We start from the raw sequence: 17,613 nt of genomic DNA on the forward strand, positions 1-17,613 counted from the left end.
GAATATAATTTATAAGATATTTTAAGTACGTAATAATTAAATAGGTATTCTGCAAATCTCATTTTTTTATTTAAAACTAAAAGTCACTTTCCCTAGGGTCACCACTTGAGTACCTCCTGTTTCTCGGTCTCAAAGGTCTTTCTAACTCTGCGTTCACTTCAATAGTTACACTATCATCCGCGTCATTATACTCTGATATACGCCTTCTTCGAGTACCGGGCGAATGATCAAGTTCAGCAATTTCATGACTACCACACCTTCTAGACTTGCGGCGTCTTCTTCTATTGTTATCATTAACTTCCGTAAGTTCTAAATCTTCAACTGGGAAATCTCCATTTCTTTCTGTTTCATCTAGCAAGTCACCGCTAGACTTAGTTTTCCTTCGACCTCTTTTTCTTCTAGTCTTGCCTGTTCCTGCTTCACATAGTGAGTGGCAAGAGGCTGCTAACTTAGGCATTGTGAGAGCTTCATCATAGGTGGGTGGGGGTATCAAATCACGCGGATCAGGAGTATTTACTAGAGCTTCCTGTTCAGCGCGCAATCTCAATTGTCGTAATCTGTCTCTAGCCTCTTCAACTTGTCTCTCTCTTTCTGCTTGTATTGTTGCTAAACGTCTTTTCATCGAATTTCTTATACAATTAACTATAGTTATACATGACGCCAACCCTATTATCATGATTATAATAAACCAAATTAAACTATCTGGATTTGGCCCTTTGTCACTCGGATACCATGTGAAATAACATGCCTCTAACCACGTCTGCCCTACAACATTTATAGGACTATTACATATAAGACTCTGAGAACCTTCTTTATTATAGGGTTCCAAAGTCAAAAATTCGTAAAAGTCTAACATATTTTCATCTTTACAGTCACAACGCCACATATTATCACTTAACTCAATACTTTCTAAATATGGATTTGATTGAAAATAAGATCTTTTCCATATGGAAGTGAATCTATTTCCAATAAGAGATAATGTGGTCAACCGTGGTAACATGAAGAAAGTAAAGTTATTGATGAAACTTATTCGGTTTACATTCAAATTCAAGTGTTTTAATGTATTTGACGAAATACTATCTGGAATGTGAGAAATCAGATTATGTGACAAATCTAAATCAACTAAAGATTGTAATCCCTCTAAAGAATCTTTGCCTATAGTATTAATTTCACAGGAGCTCATGTCTAAAACAGTGATCGATAAAGATTTGAGATGGCCAACTCTTGTTAGATAATTCCTGGATAATTTTAATTGAGTCAATGATGGCATTTCTAAAAGACTGTTTTCTGGGACAACAGCAATTTCGTTCCAAGATAGGTCAAGATATTTTAGCAACGACAGTCCATGAAAAGTATCGGTCCCTAATGATCCTATGTTATTGTAAGACAAGTCCAAATACTCCAACTTCGTGTTATTAATAAATTCATAACTTTGTAAATATCGTATCATATTGTGGCTGAGTAACACCTTTCTTATATTTGGAAATCCATTCAAACTTGGACGAAGAAGATTGCTATATGATATATCAAGATATCGAACAGACTCTGAAACTACTTTGGAAGTAGCTAATTGCAATCCATAGTTATGCGATATCCTCAAATATATTAATGAAGGCAAATTTGTAAATTCTGAATCATTTATATTTCCTAATAAACAATTACTCATGTAAAGACTTTTCAGAGATTTCGACGTTAGGTTATTAATTTTTAGTAACGGGTTGGAGTTTAACTTCAACACTTTTAGGTTTATAAGTCCTTCTAGTGAGGATTCACCGTTAATAGATTCAATTTGACAATTATCCAAGTTTAGAGTTTCCAAAGTAGGACTAATAACATTGGCGGCTAAGGTTTTGAATTTGTTATACGATAAATCTAATATTTTCAAACTCGTCGCTGGTTGAAGTACGTAAGTTGGGTTTAATTTAGTCCATGACTCAAACTTATTTTTAGATAAAATGAGTACTTCCAATGACGTCAGGTTATTCAGTGCATTTTCCGGTATTTCACTTAAATGATTTACACTGATATCCAAAGATATTAAGTTGTACAGTTTTCCTAAGTTTCTGGGGAATGTTGATATTTCATTGAATGATAAATTAAGTCTTGTCACCTGAAAAAAGAAAACAAAATATACTTATACTCAAAATACTTTTATATCAGTAGCTTTATTCGACTATTATTAAACTAATAAACAACGTATTAATATGAATAATACCTATTAATATATTTCTATGGAGAGAGAAAAAAATATTGCAATTAAATATGTACACTTACTTGTTTATCAATACCACTTGGCAAATCGGTGAGTCCACGGCGCGAGCAGTCCACCACGGTTATATCTTCATTGCAATGGCACAGATTACAAAATTCTTCATAATTTCTGTCATCGAAATCCAATACTTCTCCATTTATCACAAGTACCAAGAACAACACACAAATCAATATCCTTCCAATCGTCATTGCATTGAGTTATCATTACTATCTGAAAATCAAAAATATATTTGGGTTGTTGACGTTTGCGTTTCATATTTTGTTTATTCATTGCGTTAACTCTATCATCCTGGACACCTGCATTAACTGAGGTCACTTCATTTTAGTTCCTTGTCACGTTTCATGGCCAAAGAAGGAGAAACTGTCAACAAATTACTGCTCTATTCTATAACACTCTGTTGTGACAATTTATGTAAGTATGAGCAAAAAGGTACCTACATACAATTTTATCTTTGTTATCAGGGATTGATAAAACTGTACTCACTGTAGGTTGTATGATATAAATTTGGGTCGTGTTGTAGTTGATGATGAGGTGGTACATACCTGTTATTTAAACAGAGTTTGGTAATGCGGTCACTACAGGTTGGCAAATAATGTCCATGCAATGTAGCCACATATTAGAAGATTTCAGTATATCATTAAAGTATAGTAATTTTTAACAATTTTCTACATATTCCATCTGAAAATAAACTATAGTATTGTGTAATGAATTAAACCAGTAGGTGCTAGCACCTACGTAAGCACGTGTAGAAAATTATATACAGAGGTATTAGTCTATTTTGAAGTTTGAAATAATTTTCGATATTTTCACTTATTAAGTACTATTTAATACATATATAAAATTTATTTAATATCGAAAATAATACCTATTATGGTATGAATCACATTTTTCATAACTTTTATCTTTAATAATATTCCTGCTGATGAATCACAAACACCTTTGCAGAATTGAAATATATAGCAAAAATAATATTGATTAGATATTGATAATTATGGAATACATAGATAAACTTGAATGACCTATACTAGGTTACATAAAATAAGCTATAATTTTGATGCTTAATATTCTAATTATTTAATACTTACCACTCTTATAATAACTTTTACAATAGCTGAGTTCACTGTTTAACAATTGGCTATCACCAACTTATATGATTAAACTTGTTTTAGATGAGTTAAATTTATTTTATCACTTGTTTACATATTTTACATTATTATCAAAACATTTTAAATTCTGTCTTAATTTTAACGTGCGTAGTCTTCTCATTATTTTCACTGAATGTAGATATACCTACATTGTGGACATATTATCTTTGTGGATATTATAGATAAGGAATGGCGAAACTGTACTTAGGTAGGTGTACACTTGTACTGCAAAACACGTTTATGATAACTTCAAAATGATTATTTAAAAAATTGCAGTTTTTTAAATAATTAATTTCAGTATGTTATAAGTTACAATGGTAGTACGCTGCTCTACGTCTTTTAAAAAGCGCCATCTATTGTTTCAACGTAGAACGATCAAAACCATCTTGTAAGAACATTGATAATTACAATCTCACGTGAAAAGTCATCAGCTTTCCCCTTATTTTTTGTTTGGCATACATGGCAGATATTAATGAATACAGGTGTAGTTTAATAAGTCTTTCTCGATGCTAGGTTTGCCCACGAGATGGCGCTAGTAATTCCAGTTCAAAAAAATATGAAATTGAATTTGGTTTATTTTTTGAGATTTGCCAGACGGTACCTTCCAAGTCGCAGAAAGACGCTGGACTCAAATGCTTTTAATTGGTCATTGTGAAAGTCTTTGAAGAGGCCTAAGTCTAGCAGAGGGCGTCTTGTTGCTGAAATGATGACGGTGACACGGATGGTCTACTAATTCGATACTTAAATCTTATTTCCTAATCTACTTAACTCTTAACTTCCTGTTAAAAATGGCAAAATATCTGTCAGTATGGTACAGATAAAAATAGGAAACCCATCGAAATAGTAAATCTTATAACGTCTTTGGAATAAAGAGACAAAAAGTTTACTTTAGGTTTCACCTTGCTTAGTTTTTAACTGAGGGTCGTGCAATTCTTTTTTAAATCCGATTAATGAAAAAATAATATTTGTTGTTATAGGTTTAATAAAAAACTACCCTAACTTAAATTAATCGTATAAATTAATAAAAAATAAATATTAGCAATAAAATAATTATCCGGCGTCAGAGATGCGAACCTCTACAGTATGCCTCATAGAGCGTCGGTCTCTTGTTCTGGGCCTATCTGCTAAGTCGCCTATTGACATAGACCTTCTATGCTGTTGTGTAGTTTCCTCAAGATCGACAAAGTCAGGCAAAGAATGGAACGATGAGTTAAGTCGGGGCATAAGCAGTGCTTCGTCGTAGCTCGGAGGAAGGTCCTCATCGTGCAGTGGTATTCTCATAACAGTAGTCTCCGCTATAGTATGATCACTAAGTATTGTGGTCTCAGTAGCCGGCCGTGGTAGCTCAGGCACGTCTTTGGCTATGAGACATCTGCAAACGAGTGATGTCAGCAAAATACCAAGAACTAGTCCTATCGTCACAGCTACATATGTGTAGGTCGAAGATGACACTTCAGGGTGCCAGGTCCTGATGTAAGCCTCCCGCCAACTGATACCCGTCACATTGCTAGGCGAGTGGCATATCAACGATGATGCGTCTGATACTTTTGGTGGTTCTTTCGTCAAAAAATCGTAAGTTAGGAAGAGGTTCACGCTGAACCCATCACATGACCATAGGTTATTACTTAAATGTATTTCCCTCAAAAATGGGTTCGAGGAAAAGTATGAAGTAGACCATATTTCTGTAAATCTATTCCCTCTCAGATCTAGTACCGCCAAGTGCGGTAATGACGAAAAGGAATACATATTCAACGTCGATATATAATTGTAACTCAAGTCCAATTCTTGTAATGTGCTTGAAGCCAAATTTTCTGGAATGCTTTCAATCATATTTATCGATAGATCGAGTTGCAGTATCGAATTCATTTCAGATAGTGAATCCGCTGGAAACTCTGATATTAGACAATTATTTAAAGCAAGATTTGTCAACGTTGAAGATACGAATTTAGGAACACTGGAAAAGAAATTCCTGGTCAAGATGAGAGTCTCTAAACCAGTGTCAGAAAACAAATCTAGAGCTAGATCTTGGAGTCTATTTGCTGAGAGATCGAGGTAGGAGAACCGCGGCAGGTCATTAAAAGCCCCATCATCGATGGCATTTATAGAATTTTTAGATAGGTCAAGCCTGACGAAGAAATACCTTTGACCGCTTTTAATCCAAGAATTATAGTTATTATTAGATAAATTTAATGTGACTAATGAGAATAATTGTCCAATAAAATAGGGGGGAGGACTACTCAATCCATTTCCAGAGAACTCCAACGTGTGAAGTTGATGAAATTGTCGTAGACTCTCGGGAAAATCAACAAAGTTATTGTTTGATAGGTCGAGTGTCACCGTCTGAAAGAAAAAGAAATCAATACACAACATTTAAATAATGTTAATAGCATATGAACTCTCAATGGAATTTGATTCTTGCTTCTAGTTATTATTCAAAATTATATCTTCATTTTTAAAACGTTTAAACTAGATAATATCAATTAATTATCACCGTAAGAAGATGTTCTCTAAGAGTTCATCAATAAATCTTATTATTCATCTTTCACAATAACAAGACTAATTAATATAACAATACTTACTTCTGCAGTATTTAAATTATCAGGTAACTCGTTTAGTCCCAGGTTGGAGCAGTTCGTGACGAGGTTTTGCCAGCTACCACCGTAGTAGTACGTCTCACAAACTGCGCCTGAGTTCCTTATGACTCTTCCTCTCGTTACCATCGGCAGTAGCCAAAACCATAGCGCTAGGATTGCTACATCTGGAAACACAAATGTTTGCCATATACTTTATATGCCATATAGTTTTTGAAATGCATCCTAGACAATATGATGATTGATGATTGACCTATGGTTAAATCTACTCTCATCTAAGCGTTGTATAAATGTCTGCTTCCCTACTTTTTGTCGTTCACACTTTGTCATTAAGTACATCAAGCCAGCACTTTTTGGGTTTGTTTGAAACTACAATTCTTGGGTACGTCGTTTTTGCTAGGATTTTTGCATAATGATATTATGCTTTGACTATCCATCCAGAATTATTTAGAGTATTTTCACCCTTAACAACTAACGAGTGATTGGTTGTGTGCATAAAGTAAAAAAAAAACCAATCACGTAGGTTTACACCTACCTTTTTAAAATATTTATTCAAATCTAGTAAGACACCAGCACTACAGCGCATATGAAAATGGTTGGTATTTATGATAAATACACCGGAGTCGTAGAGCCCAAATCCCTACGCGAACGAAGTCGCCGGGATTAGCTGGTAGAAAATATCGTAACAGCTACGAGTTGAGTTAAGCAGATAAAAATTGTCGTATTTTAGATTTCATCATTTGATTTTCATCCTTATAGCAGTGATAAACAGACCATTGATTATTCTACTATCACTTCTTGTAAGATAAAAACGAAATGGAATTATTCTCTCCTGTATGTTATAGCTAATACCAAGTTTGAATTTAGATTTTTAGGTATGATTCGTTTTAGAAATAACCTCATCATATTATTTATGTAGTTCACTGTAATGTTTTTCGTTACGTTACCATCTCAACCGTCGTCGTAATGTTTTATCTATAAACTTGCGGCCCATCCAGGCTTCGTTCGGGTAAAACCATAATAAGTTTTAAACCTAATCCTTTCTCAGGAATCATATTATATATTGGCGAAAACTGTAGAAAAGTCCGTCTAGTATTTTTGAGTTTATTGCGTTCATACCGACAGACAGAGGCGACAGGACTTCTTTTTATAAGTATGTAAGGACAATCCACACATTCCATCATTTTTTAAAAACTAAAATATCAATATAAATAAGTTCGATAATTATTTTTTTCAAATATGTTTTGCTATAAAAAGTAGCGTCTAACTGACTGTGTCTATAAGGTCATAAAAAGACACAAAAACCGGGTATTCATATTCATACTTATACTAAAAAAATCCAATGACTCCGACGCACAACGGCTGAAGAAGAAATCACGAAAAAATATTATAAATGCGAAAATGTGTCTGTCACGCTTTGTTAAATTTCGATGAAACTTGGAATAGATATAGTTAATAACCCAAAGTCAACAACCATAGGCTACCATAGGCGGAGCAGTGGGAAAGCTAGCGAAAACGCTCCTTATCACGATATAAAAAAATGAAACAATAAAAAACACTAACGCGTAATGGCAAAAATATGTTTCACTTACCAATATCCATCACAAATTATCGGCTGCGCATGATATCACAAGATGAGTTTGTAGATACATAATATATCACTAAAGGACACTAACTGTAGCATATATTGTAATTAGCGCGTATCAATACGTCACTGTGCTTTCTATTTCATGTTTAATACTGATTTTTGTTGCTCGTTTCTTTGATGGCGAGATAGGCGGACGGTCCGTAGATACGAAGTGTTCTTTCCTCAGTCACCCTTGATGTACAGCGTGATGTTTTGTGTACATATATATTCTTATCCTTAGGTACATATTATAAAACAATATATGTATATACATATATATATATATATATATATATATATATATATATATATATATATATATATATATATATATATATATATATATATATATCCTTATCCTTACATATAATAAAACAAAGTCCACTGCCACGTCTATATATAAACTCAAAAACTACTGCACGGATTTTCACGCGGTCTTCAATAAAAGATAGTGTGATTCCTTCTTCGTAAACTGCAATAAACTATACAACTAAACCTCAGAAATCACGTACCGTGCATGATATGAACAGACAGGCAGATGCGGCAGAGAAGTTTGTATTATATTTTGTACTAATGGCCCGTCCTGTCTTCGCTCGGGTAAAACCATAATATATTATACACCCAAACCTTCCTCTTGAATTACCATATCGATATATCGATATTCAAAAAAACCTACAGCAAATCCGTTGCGTAGTTTTAAAGATCTAAGCATACATAGGGACAGGCAGACAGCGGGAAGCTGTATTCTCCTTGGCGGGAAGCGACTTTGTTTCATACTAATGTACACATGTAATAAACAATACACTTAGTTGTTATAATATGTTATAACATCTTAGTTGTGATAATATACTTATATAGGACCCACACCTGCGGTGAAGTCTTATGCGTCGCTTCTTCTTCACCTGCGCTTTAGAAGTCAGCGGTGAACGTTTTATGTAAATTTTTGACGTCAATAAGTGATATACATTACCTTAAGTGGAAGTAAGTTGTCTATCACTTATTTCAGAGCTTGATAGAGTCTTGACACGTATAGATATACAAAAATGTATGAAATCGGTAAGTATAAAGATTCGGTAAAATCGTAAATGGATTAAAATCATCCTCAATTTTGGAGATTACCCGCCACAAACATACAAACTCATAAACGCTTACCTCTTTACAATAATAGTATAGATTTAAAGGGAACAACCTGTATCTTAGAACCGATAACGAATTCCGTTTTATCTCTGATTACGTATCGAGTTATCATAGCCCCAAAGATATATCTACAATGGTACTAAAATACCTACATTACTCATAGAAAAAGCCGTTGTTTTAGTAATATTTACTTGACTGATAATATAACGAAGAATGAATTGTTTTCAATTAGTATAAGACATACCTAGTTTCTATTATGTCATTTATATCATCATCAATATTATTTTTATCTTGTAGTTTTTAATCCAATACCTAACTATATGTATTACGTAATCTATTATATAAAGATGTTATACAAAGAACATTGTATGGATTTTTCATTGGTGCGTATTGAAAGTTACTTTAGTAAATACAAGTCAGATTTTAGGTTTGAAATTTGGCTCAGTTCCAAAAAGGCGGCCGAGTTCTAGAAAGCTGGATAGGACGTTGGTGAGTCAATAATAAAGAGGCCAGCCTGTAAAATCAACAAAAATCTATACTATTATTATAAAGAGGTAAGCGTTTGTGAGTTGAATGTTTGAGGCTCTCAGTATGTTTGAGGTAATCTCCAAAACTACCGAACCGATTTGAAAAAATATTTCACCATTAGAAGGGTACACTATGCAAGATTACTATTAGGCTACATTTTATCTCAAAATTCCCACGGGAGCGAAGCCCCAGGCAACATCTAGTAATATTATAAAGAGAAAAGATTTATACTTTTGTTTGGAATGAATAAATTAAAAAACTACAGGGCCGATTTTGATGAAATTAGGCACAGAGATAGACAAAACTTTGAGAAGTAAAATAGACTACTTTTTATGGTTTTACCCGAGCGAAGGGACTCTAGTAATCTATGAACAATAAAATATCTAGTTAGGTGTTATATTACCTAATAGATACCTAATAGATTCTATATTAAATTATAAAATTCTTTTTTGTTAATGACTTTAGAAAAAAGTATCTAATTTGACTAACGGGAAACATAGATTGTCAATTTCCCTCATAGAACAACAACCTAAAAGGAAAAAAACGGGTTGCAACTCCGGGAGTGCCGGCAGAAGTGAAAACTTGATTATTAACGTTGTGCATTTTTGAAGTCTTACGAATTTTCGACCAGGTCACGTGTCTTAGGCCACGCGAGTTTAACATTTTTTACCCATCACAAAAAGTGTAAAACGCCGCTAAAGAAGTTTTCACTTCAAAAATGACAGTGCCTGCTAATGATTTCCTTCGACTACTGCCTTTCATCGAAACTTCATCTAGAACAAAGTTTGCGCTCCTCAATAATCCTAAGTGCTGTAAGCTTAACTCAGGTGTCTAAAAAACGCGACATGCTTGTCCACGCTTGTCTGATTTTGTTACAGGTTGTGACCTACTTACGCCCCTCGGTGGGGTCGATGCGATGATAAGCCTTCGATTAGAACAGAAATGTTTCATGTTTCAAGCTCATTCAAGAAGATTCATCAATTTTCCAAATATTTTCCAAATTTGAGACATCTTTTGCTTATTCAAAGATGTTCACCACTATTAAATCCTTACATATAATACATAGAAGTCGCGTCGGTCTGTATGAATGTGATAAAGTCAAAAACTATCAGGTGGATTGTTATACGATTTTCACCTTATGATCTAAGGTTTTCACCGATACAAGTATAGTGCGATTCTAGAAAAATGTCTAGGTGTATTAAATTTATAGTTTTATCTAAGCGAAACCGGGACGCATCAATATCACTCCCATGGGCGGTTGTCATGAGGTATTTTCACTCTGATCCCTGGCTTCGTATCGTCACAGCTCCGAACGAAACCAGCGGGGATGAGTGAGAACCTATTTATATTTAAGTTTCGATTAAATCTCTGAACGTGTAAAAAATTGTATTTCTATTTATATGAAACTATTATTACTCCTTAGTTTTTCTATTGTTTTAATAATCCACTACTGTTTTGTATATAAAATATTAAGATAATTTTTATTAAAGACGATTTTTTTTACGATAACCCTATCGTAATTTAACAATTAGTTTATGTTAAGGACTACAGATACATGACTTTTTAGTCATTGTGTTTAAATTATAAAGTGAATTAAGGCAAAAATAGGAACAACGGCAACATTTTCAGTTTTACACTACATTTTACTAGTTCAATGTGTAAACATTGAAAAATAAAGTACTTAGAAAAGTAATTACACATTGAAAATAATAAGTATTCTGTTAAAAATGTCCATTATGCACATGTAGTTATTGCAGCCAAATTTAAAAACTAAGGGTGAACTGCACTAGTCAGCTTTGATGTTGACTTTATATTGCGCGCCGCTGACGTTTAGACAAAATGGCGTACTTTGACTTTTCCCGCGCAAGTTAAAACTGCCGAAATTTCATATATTTCGGTTGAGTTGCACGAGTCAAATTTGACGTAACCTTCTTGTTTTCTTAGGTTATGGTTCTATCATTCGCCGAAAACGATAATTTTGCCAACAGCGAGGTTGAGAATAGCACAGTATAGTAAAAAGTATATAGGTAAAATAATAATTAAATCTTATAATATCAGTAGAAAAACGCAAAGCAAGGCATTTTGTGTAAACGTCGCCGTCAGTTTCAAAAATAACCTTGAAAGTTTGTAGTACCGGTTGTAATTTTCTATACTTCAGCGGCGCTCGGGTCAAAGTCAACGTAAAAGTTCACTGGTGCAACTCACTCTAAATGTTTGAAATTTCGGCCAGTTCCACTAAAGTATCGTATAGTTGCATTAAAGCATTTAAAGTGGACGTTACAATCCCAAATCTGTAACAAAATACCGTCCCCTAAGTCTAAGTAAGTGGCGTTCGGCGGGGAACGATTTGCTGACCGTCTCTAATGGGCCCAATCCTTATTTATTGAACTTTACCGCCAAAACTACGATACAAGTTTAAATTTTCAGACGATTTTCCTATTTCTTGTGAGATAATATTGAGTGGCTCCACCCTAGAATAAGACCACTCCATATCTTCTTATCGCACGAGGCGATTAAGTGACACATAGATGTGGCACCTGATGTCTAGGTGGGTGGGAATCAGGCAGGCGTTCAGTTGTAAATCACAGAATATCCAAAATTCAATTTTTTTACGGTGACCACGGTATATGTCGTCTGCGTTTGACCTCGGATCAGTCTGCGTTTGACCTCGGATCATTATCTGTCTACTCCAAACTTCCTCAACATTGGCCCAGCGATTAGCGTTACGATTTAGCTGTGTAAGCAGACAGATATACTCTATTACTGGTAGAGTCTATTACTGGTCTGGCACTAATATTATAATATTGAATGAATAACTGAATAGAATTGTATGAATAACATACATAAAAGAAGTTCCACTTAAATTATTATTTGAAAAGTTATTAGAAAAGAAAACTAAATTGTATTTACATTAACGAATAAAAACCCATAGAATTTTACCAAAAACAAAACACGAAAATCCGGATAGTAATAAAAAAAGCAATAAAAAATCGACTTACCTCGATTGGGATCCAAGAATTACATTCTAATACCTATCTATTGCTGACCCTTCGCATAATGCTAAGGGATCAGGAATTACTAAGAGTAACTATCATGTAGAGCCATCTAACCAACCATCGCATTCACAATTCATAACTCATCACTTATATTATCCCCAATATCTAAATTAACTAATTTTTATTATTAAATAGCGGCTCGTAAAACTATAATACAAAGTATGTGCCAAATGTTTTTGCCAAATTTCATCAAAATCGAACCGGTAGTTTTTGAGTTTATTCATTACAAACAAAAATACAAATCTTTCCTATTTGTAATTTTAGTATGGATTGAAATACATTACACATTCGTCATTCAATACCTTGTCTGAAAAATAATTTCTGATCAGTATTTTGAAAAGTGTAACTTCTGGCAATTATATCTTGAAGTTGCTGCTATACGACTACCAAGATTTGTTTGTCTTAATAGATAAAGTCTGTCGTCGTAAGTAGTTATAAAAGTAACTATTTTTTTCTACGATTTACGATCATTACGCTGTTTTATCTAGTTCTGTACTGAAAAAAATTCTTGTTTAATTCAAATGAGAAAGAAGACTGATAATTCTGAAGGGCCAAATGTAACAAACAAATTTTCAAACAAATGACGGATATCCCAGAAATTTGAACTAGGGTACCTTCCAATTTCTTAAAATGAAGGCGAGTTGTAAAAGTAAACTTAAGAAATCGCTTAATTAAAATATGATATATAAAAACTTAACTTCTAACATAACATCAGATTTATTGCAATGTATTACACGTCACGTTGTGCACGCTCTGCGGCTAATGGTCTCTCTATGGAAAAATATGATGTTAGTATCTTTTTTATTTGTGTCCACTAAGGATTTGCCCTTCGCATCTTAAGCCGGTTGACCTGAATGAGATGGCAATTTGTGACTTCTTGGTTTCTCACAAATTGGGTTATGATATAGCTATTGTTTTTTATACCTGGTATGTACTGTTCGTAGTTAAAGTCTTCCACGCTTGTTGGGGAGTTAAGGAAAAACATAGAATGTACCATCAGATTTTCTTCTCGCGCAGATTATAAAAGGCGATCAAGGGAAAGGGCTATGAACTGGAGATACTTTTCAAACGCAGTAGGCTAGCTACTTATCACTATTGAATTCAATTAGAGAAATTCTTGGCTCTACCTACTCCGTTACGGTATGTATAGTATAGACGTGATAATGCATGTATATAGTCAGCACATCGAGTTAGCTATTGCAATTGCAAACTAGCCGCTATTAAATAATGTAGACATGAATGTAACATTCCGTTGACTGTACTTTTAAGAAACATTTCATTAGTTAAGTACCTGATTAATGTAATTCCATACCTCCATCACTTTTGGATTTCAATCTAGTACATGTTTATAAAGAAAGAAAAATTGTTTATTTCCACCATAATTCAGATTACATCTACAGTATTTAATAAGAAAATGGAGCCAGAGCTAGAAAAATCCTGTGTTTCAGGACTCCAGGACACTCATTGTTCGTATAATACGTTTATTTGTTTTTATAACGTTAATTTTATATACATTTGTATTACATTAAAATTTAAAAAAAAAGATACATGAACACAGCTTCACACTTATCCCATAGGGATCTCGACAACCGACAGGTTGAGTGGATTATATGAAATGAAATGTTTGTTTATTCACCTGAAACACAGTACAAATAATATAATTGATATAGATAATTATATACCATCACATAATTCTTTATTACAATAAATACTATATCAAAAATTGTAATAAAGAATTATGTTATGGTATACAATTATCTATTATCCATATGATACGCATGGAACATTTTCAATACAAGTACTAAAGTTGTACATCGTGGCTACTTTGTCTCGGTCTGAATCCTACTCCGCTCGTTCTCAACCTCAAATGTCAATCCTTTTATGCTAGGCGCGGGACATATTCTTATCGATGAAGAAGAATTATCAATCACGAATATTATGAAGAACATATTTGTTAATTCAAACAATTGTGAATAGCTATATATATGTGCATATTTGCTTGTAAACTTTTATTAGTTACCAATTGAGATAAATAAAATGTTAGCATTGCAGAAATAAGACTTGTTTTAGGTCGAGAATAATTTTCCTTGTGAAAACTGGACAGAGAAAGTTCAGTTTTCCTGAAGATCTAAAATTATCTTGCACATTTTGCTTTTAAAATGAAATACCCATATTTATGCACTCTAATTTTTCTTGTTCATTAACTGCAAGAATCTACGTTTATAGTGCAAAATTTTACTTCACACTACAACAACGGTTTTGCCGTATTTTTCCAAATAATAAAACAGACGATGATCTATAAAACAGTCGAGAAATAATTCCATCGACACCCGTCACGTCACTAGACCGTTCACAAGCATTTTAAGTATTGATGGCAGCAGAATAAAACAGCATTGAGTCTATGTCGCTAAACCTCCTCGTGGGGAAACAGGCTTATTCCTGCGATGAGTGCTATCGCTCCTGGCCTTTCACTCCCTTCCCGGGGGAGCTCAGCCTTTTACAGTGTGTATTCGCCTTTATGCGATCGACTCTCAATATGAATTTCAGATGGGTTATAAGATCGAAGCTTTGTGCTCCACAAACGTATTTGATAAATGGCTTCCGATTTTCGATAGGGTAGTTTTATTGTATTAATCTTTGTTTCTATGTTGAAATACAATGTTGGATGATTTTATTCATCGCGGTTTTAGGAATAATATACTTACAAATATCGTTAGTTTTCAAATATTATAGCTAGATAAATATGTTTTTTATTCATAGTAGTAATAGCAGAATTGCAGTAAAATCTCAGTCATTTTATTTAATTTTTAATTCGATTTTCTTACGTATGTTTACGTACGAGTATACCTACAACGTCACGACTATATTGGTTGATTAATCGAATGGGCAATAATTATATTATTTAATGCATAAACAATTATTGCCGCATATCTTTAAATTTCATCCCCAAGAAGTCATAAAGTAAATTAAATACGCTTTGGTAAATTTTTGCTAGAAGCCACGTCTTACTTGGGAGCTTCTGTATAAGTTTTCATAAAGTTATAGTTTCTCAAAAGCCCGTCTCGGAACTCCGGAACATTTCATAAAATGAAGAAGCAAAGCACCCGAGTGAAACGAACACGCCGGCTGAGGCGGAATAAAGTTGACATTTTTGCGCGGCTGCGTTATGGCGCATTTACACGGTGCGTTATAACACCGAACTGAACTGTTAAGAACTATGTCCCATTGTTACGTTGCGCTTACGTCGATGTCTGTCGACGGATCAGGCAGAACAACGTAGAAATTATATGAAGTTTCGACGTACGTCAACGCACGTCCGTGTCAAAATCTATGGAAAGAAACGGAGCACGACGACCCCACAATAAAAAATCGAATTGGAGTAAGAATCGAACACACGTTTCTACAAGTTAAAGGTAAAATTAAAATCTATGTAGGTACGTTTACAAATTAATTTAAACCTTATTGGACTCTTAAATATTTCTAGATAATCATAATGCGCCAACCCCATTTAAAATGGGATTTGGTAATGAGCAAGAAAAATAACTTTTTCTACATAGTTCAAATTTTTAGTAGACTGGACACTAAACGCGTGGCAGGAAAAAATAAACTTCTTTTGTGCATCTCTCACACTCGGCGAGAGGCGTTTTAGTTGACGTTTGAACGCGCCGTGGGAACCGGCCTTTAGAATTTCAACAAAATTAAATGTGGCACTACATGGAATGAAAATAGTGCGAGTTCCGACGGCGCGACGACGTCTCGCACCACCTTTATGTTAAGAATTGCTAGACGTAAGTTTCGTATGCAATATTTGAATACATTAGATTTGGCGACGTCGACGGCGATATAAATCTTCATTTTTACCCTTCTACAATATGAGGTGGTAATGTTTTCCAGTTCGTTGTTATAAAATAACGCATAATCAAAAATAGGAGATCGTTTTGGTTATAGATAGTTGTTTATTATCACGGACTTTCCCTCCCATAGTACTTACTAAGGTAATAAAACCATAATAATAAACATTAATTTTAAAAGCAAAATCTGTTTCACATTTCTCCTAATATACCTATAAATACTAATACTATAATATAAGCTTTTGCCCGCGTAAGTTTCTCTGCGAATGCGGAACAGATATGATTTTCATACAAACTTTCACACCCCGTTAAAGTCATTTGGGGGTTGATTCTTGAAACAAAAGTAGCCTATGTTTGAACGAGGATATTTAACTACATGCACACCAAATTTCATCAAAATCGGTTGAGCGGTTTTGCCGTGAATGTGGAACAGACAGACTTTCTCATTCATTTGTATTAGTATGGATAATTAATCTTAAATCCTCAGTATATATACTTATGTTTTAAATTATAATAGATCATAACCAACACAACAAATAAAATACATTTCCGTCCAGGGCGCTATTTTATGATAAAAATAAAATATCATACAAAACTCCATATTGCAAAAACAATCCATCAGTTTTCTTTGCGCATCTCCCCTCTGCAATGCAGAATGCAAACGAGAGTCTGCACATTAGCACAACGAATAACCTCTGTAGCGACTATCGCTGTGACATAAACTACCGCGCACATTACTGGGAATTCACTGACAGGGGGTAAGAACGTCCAACAAATCCTGGCCAGCAAGAAAACCGTGCGAAGCGGAGGCAGGTTCGGGCGAACCTACTTTGAGTAAGCTAGCATTTAGAATGAGGAATGGGGTGCACCAGTCAACTTTGACGTTGACTTTAACCTGCTCAGAAAAACCTATTTTGTCTAAACGTCAACGGCGCGCTAAAGATTAAATTCGTAGCTCTTTTACGACTCTTTCGTTTTGCAGTTACTATTTTATATTTTCTCTGCGTATTCTTAGAAGTACCCAAAATAATATTCGATATTGGTGCTTTACCACTACAACCACTGTACCCACGTCTGTTGTCCCGCGTCGCAATGTTATGAAATATCACGTAGGTCTGTACTATAGTCAGGTGGAAGACAACTATGCATAACAGCACATCACTGATGTGAATCAAAGCATGTAAATATTTCAAAATGAGGGCTATTCAATTTATAGCTTGCTTATGAGGCTTGAGAACATTTGAGCCTGCGAACAGATGTCTGCACCAAAATGTGCCGGTGATGTGACATCTAGTAATGCCAGCGACCGTGCAAAATAGAGTCGAAAAAGTAGGAAAAAGGACTCTGGGCTCTGACGTTCAACGGCTTAGGGAAATGCTCAGATGAGAGCTCTCTCTATATACCAA

The 17,613-nt window shown here is 34.3% G+C and overlaps 1 protein-coding gene across 1 annotated transcript; it reads right to left on the bottom strand.

Annotated features, from left to right (window-relative positions):
- Positions 1-7,806, bottom strand: LOC128677818 (uncharacterized protein). The gene is made up of 5 exons (XM_064436508.1): positions 7,601-7,806; positions 5,997-6,175; positions 4,477-5,757; positions 2,275-2,466; positions 1-2,110 (listed from the first exon to the last, which is right to left on the bottom strand). Exons 1-5 carry the CDS (start codon positions 7,608-7,610, stop codon positions 77-79), a joined length of 3,696 nt encoding a protein of 1,231 aa, XP_064292578.1. The 5' UTR covers positions 7,611-7,806; the 3' UTR covers positions 1-76.
- Positions 7,807-17,613: the final 9,807 nt, after the last annotated feature.

The sequence above is a fragment of the Plodia interpunctella genome, chromosome 2 (genome assembly GCF_027563975.2).
Source record: "Plodia interpunctella isolate USDA-ARS_2022_Savannah chromosome 2, ilPloInte3.2, whole genome shotgun sequence".
In the NCBI taxonomy this organism is placed as follows: Eukaryota; Metazoa; Arthropoda; class Insecta; order Lepidoptera; family Pyralidae; genus Plodia; species Plodia interpunctella.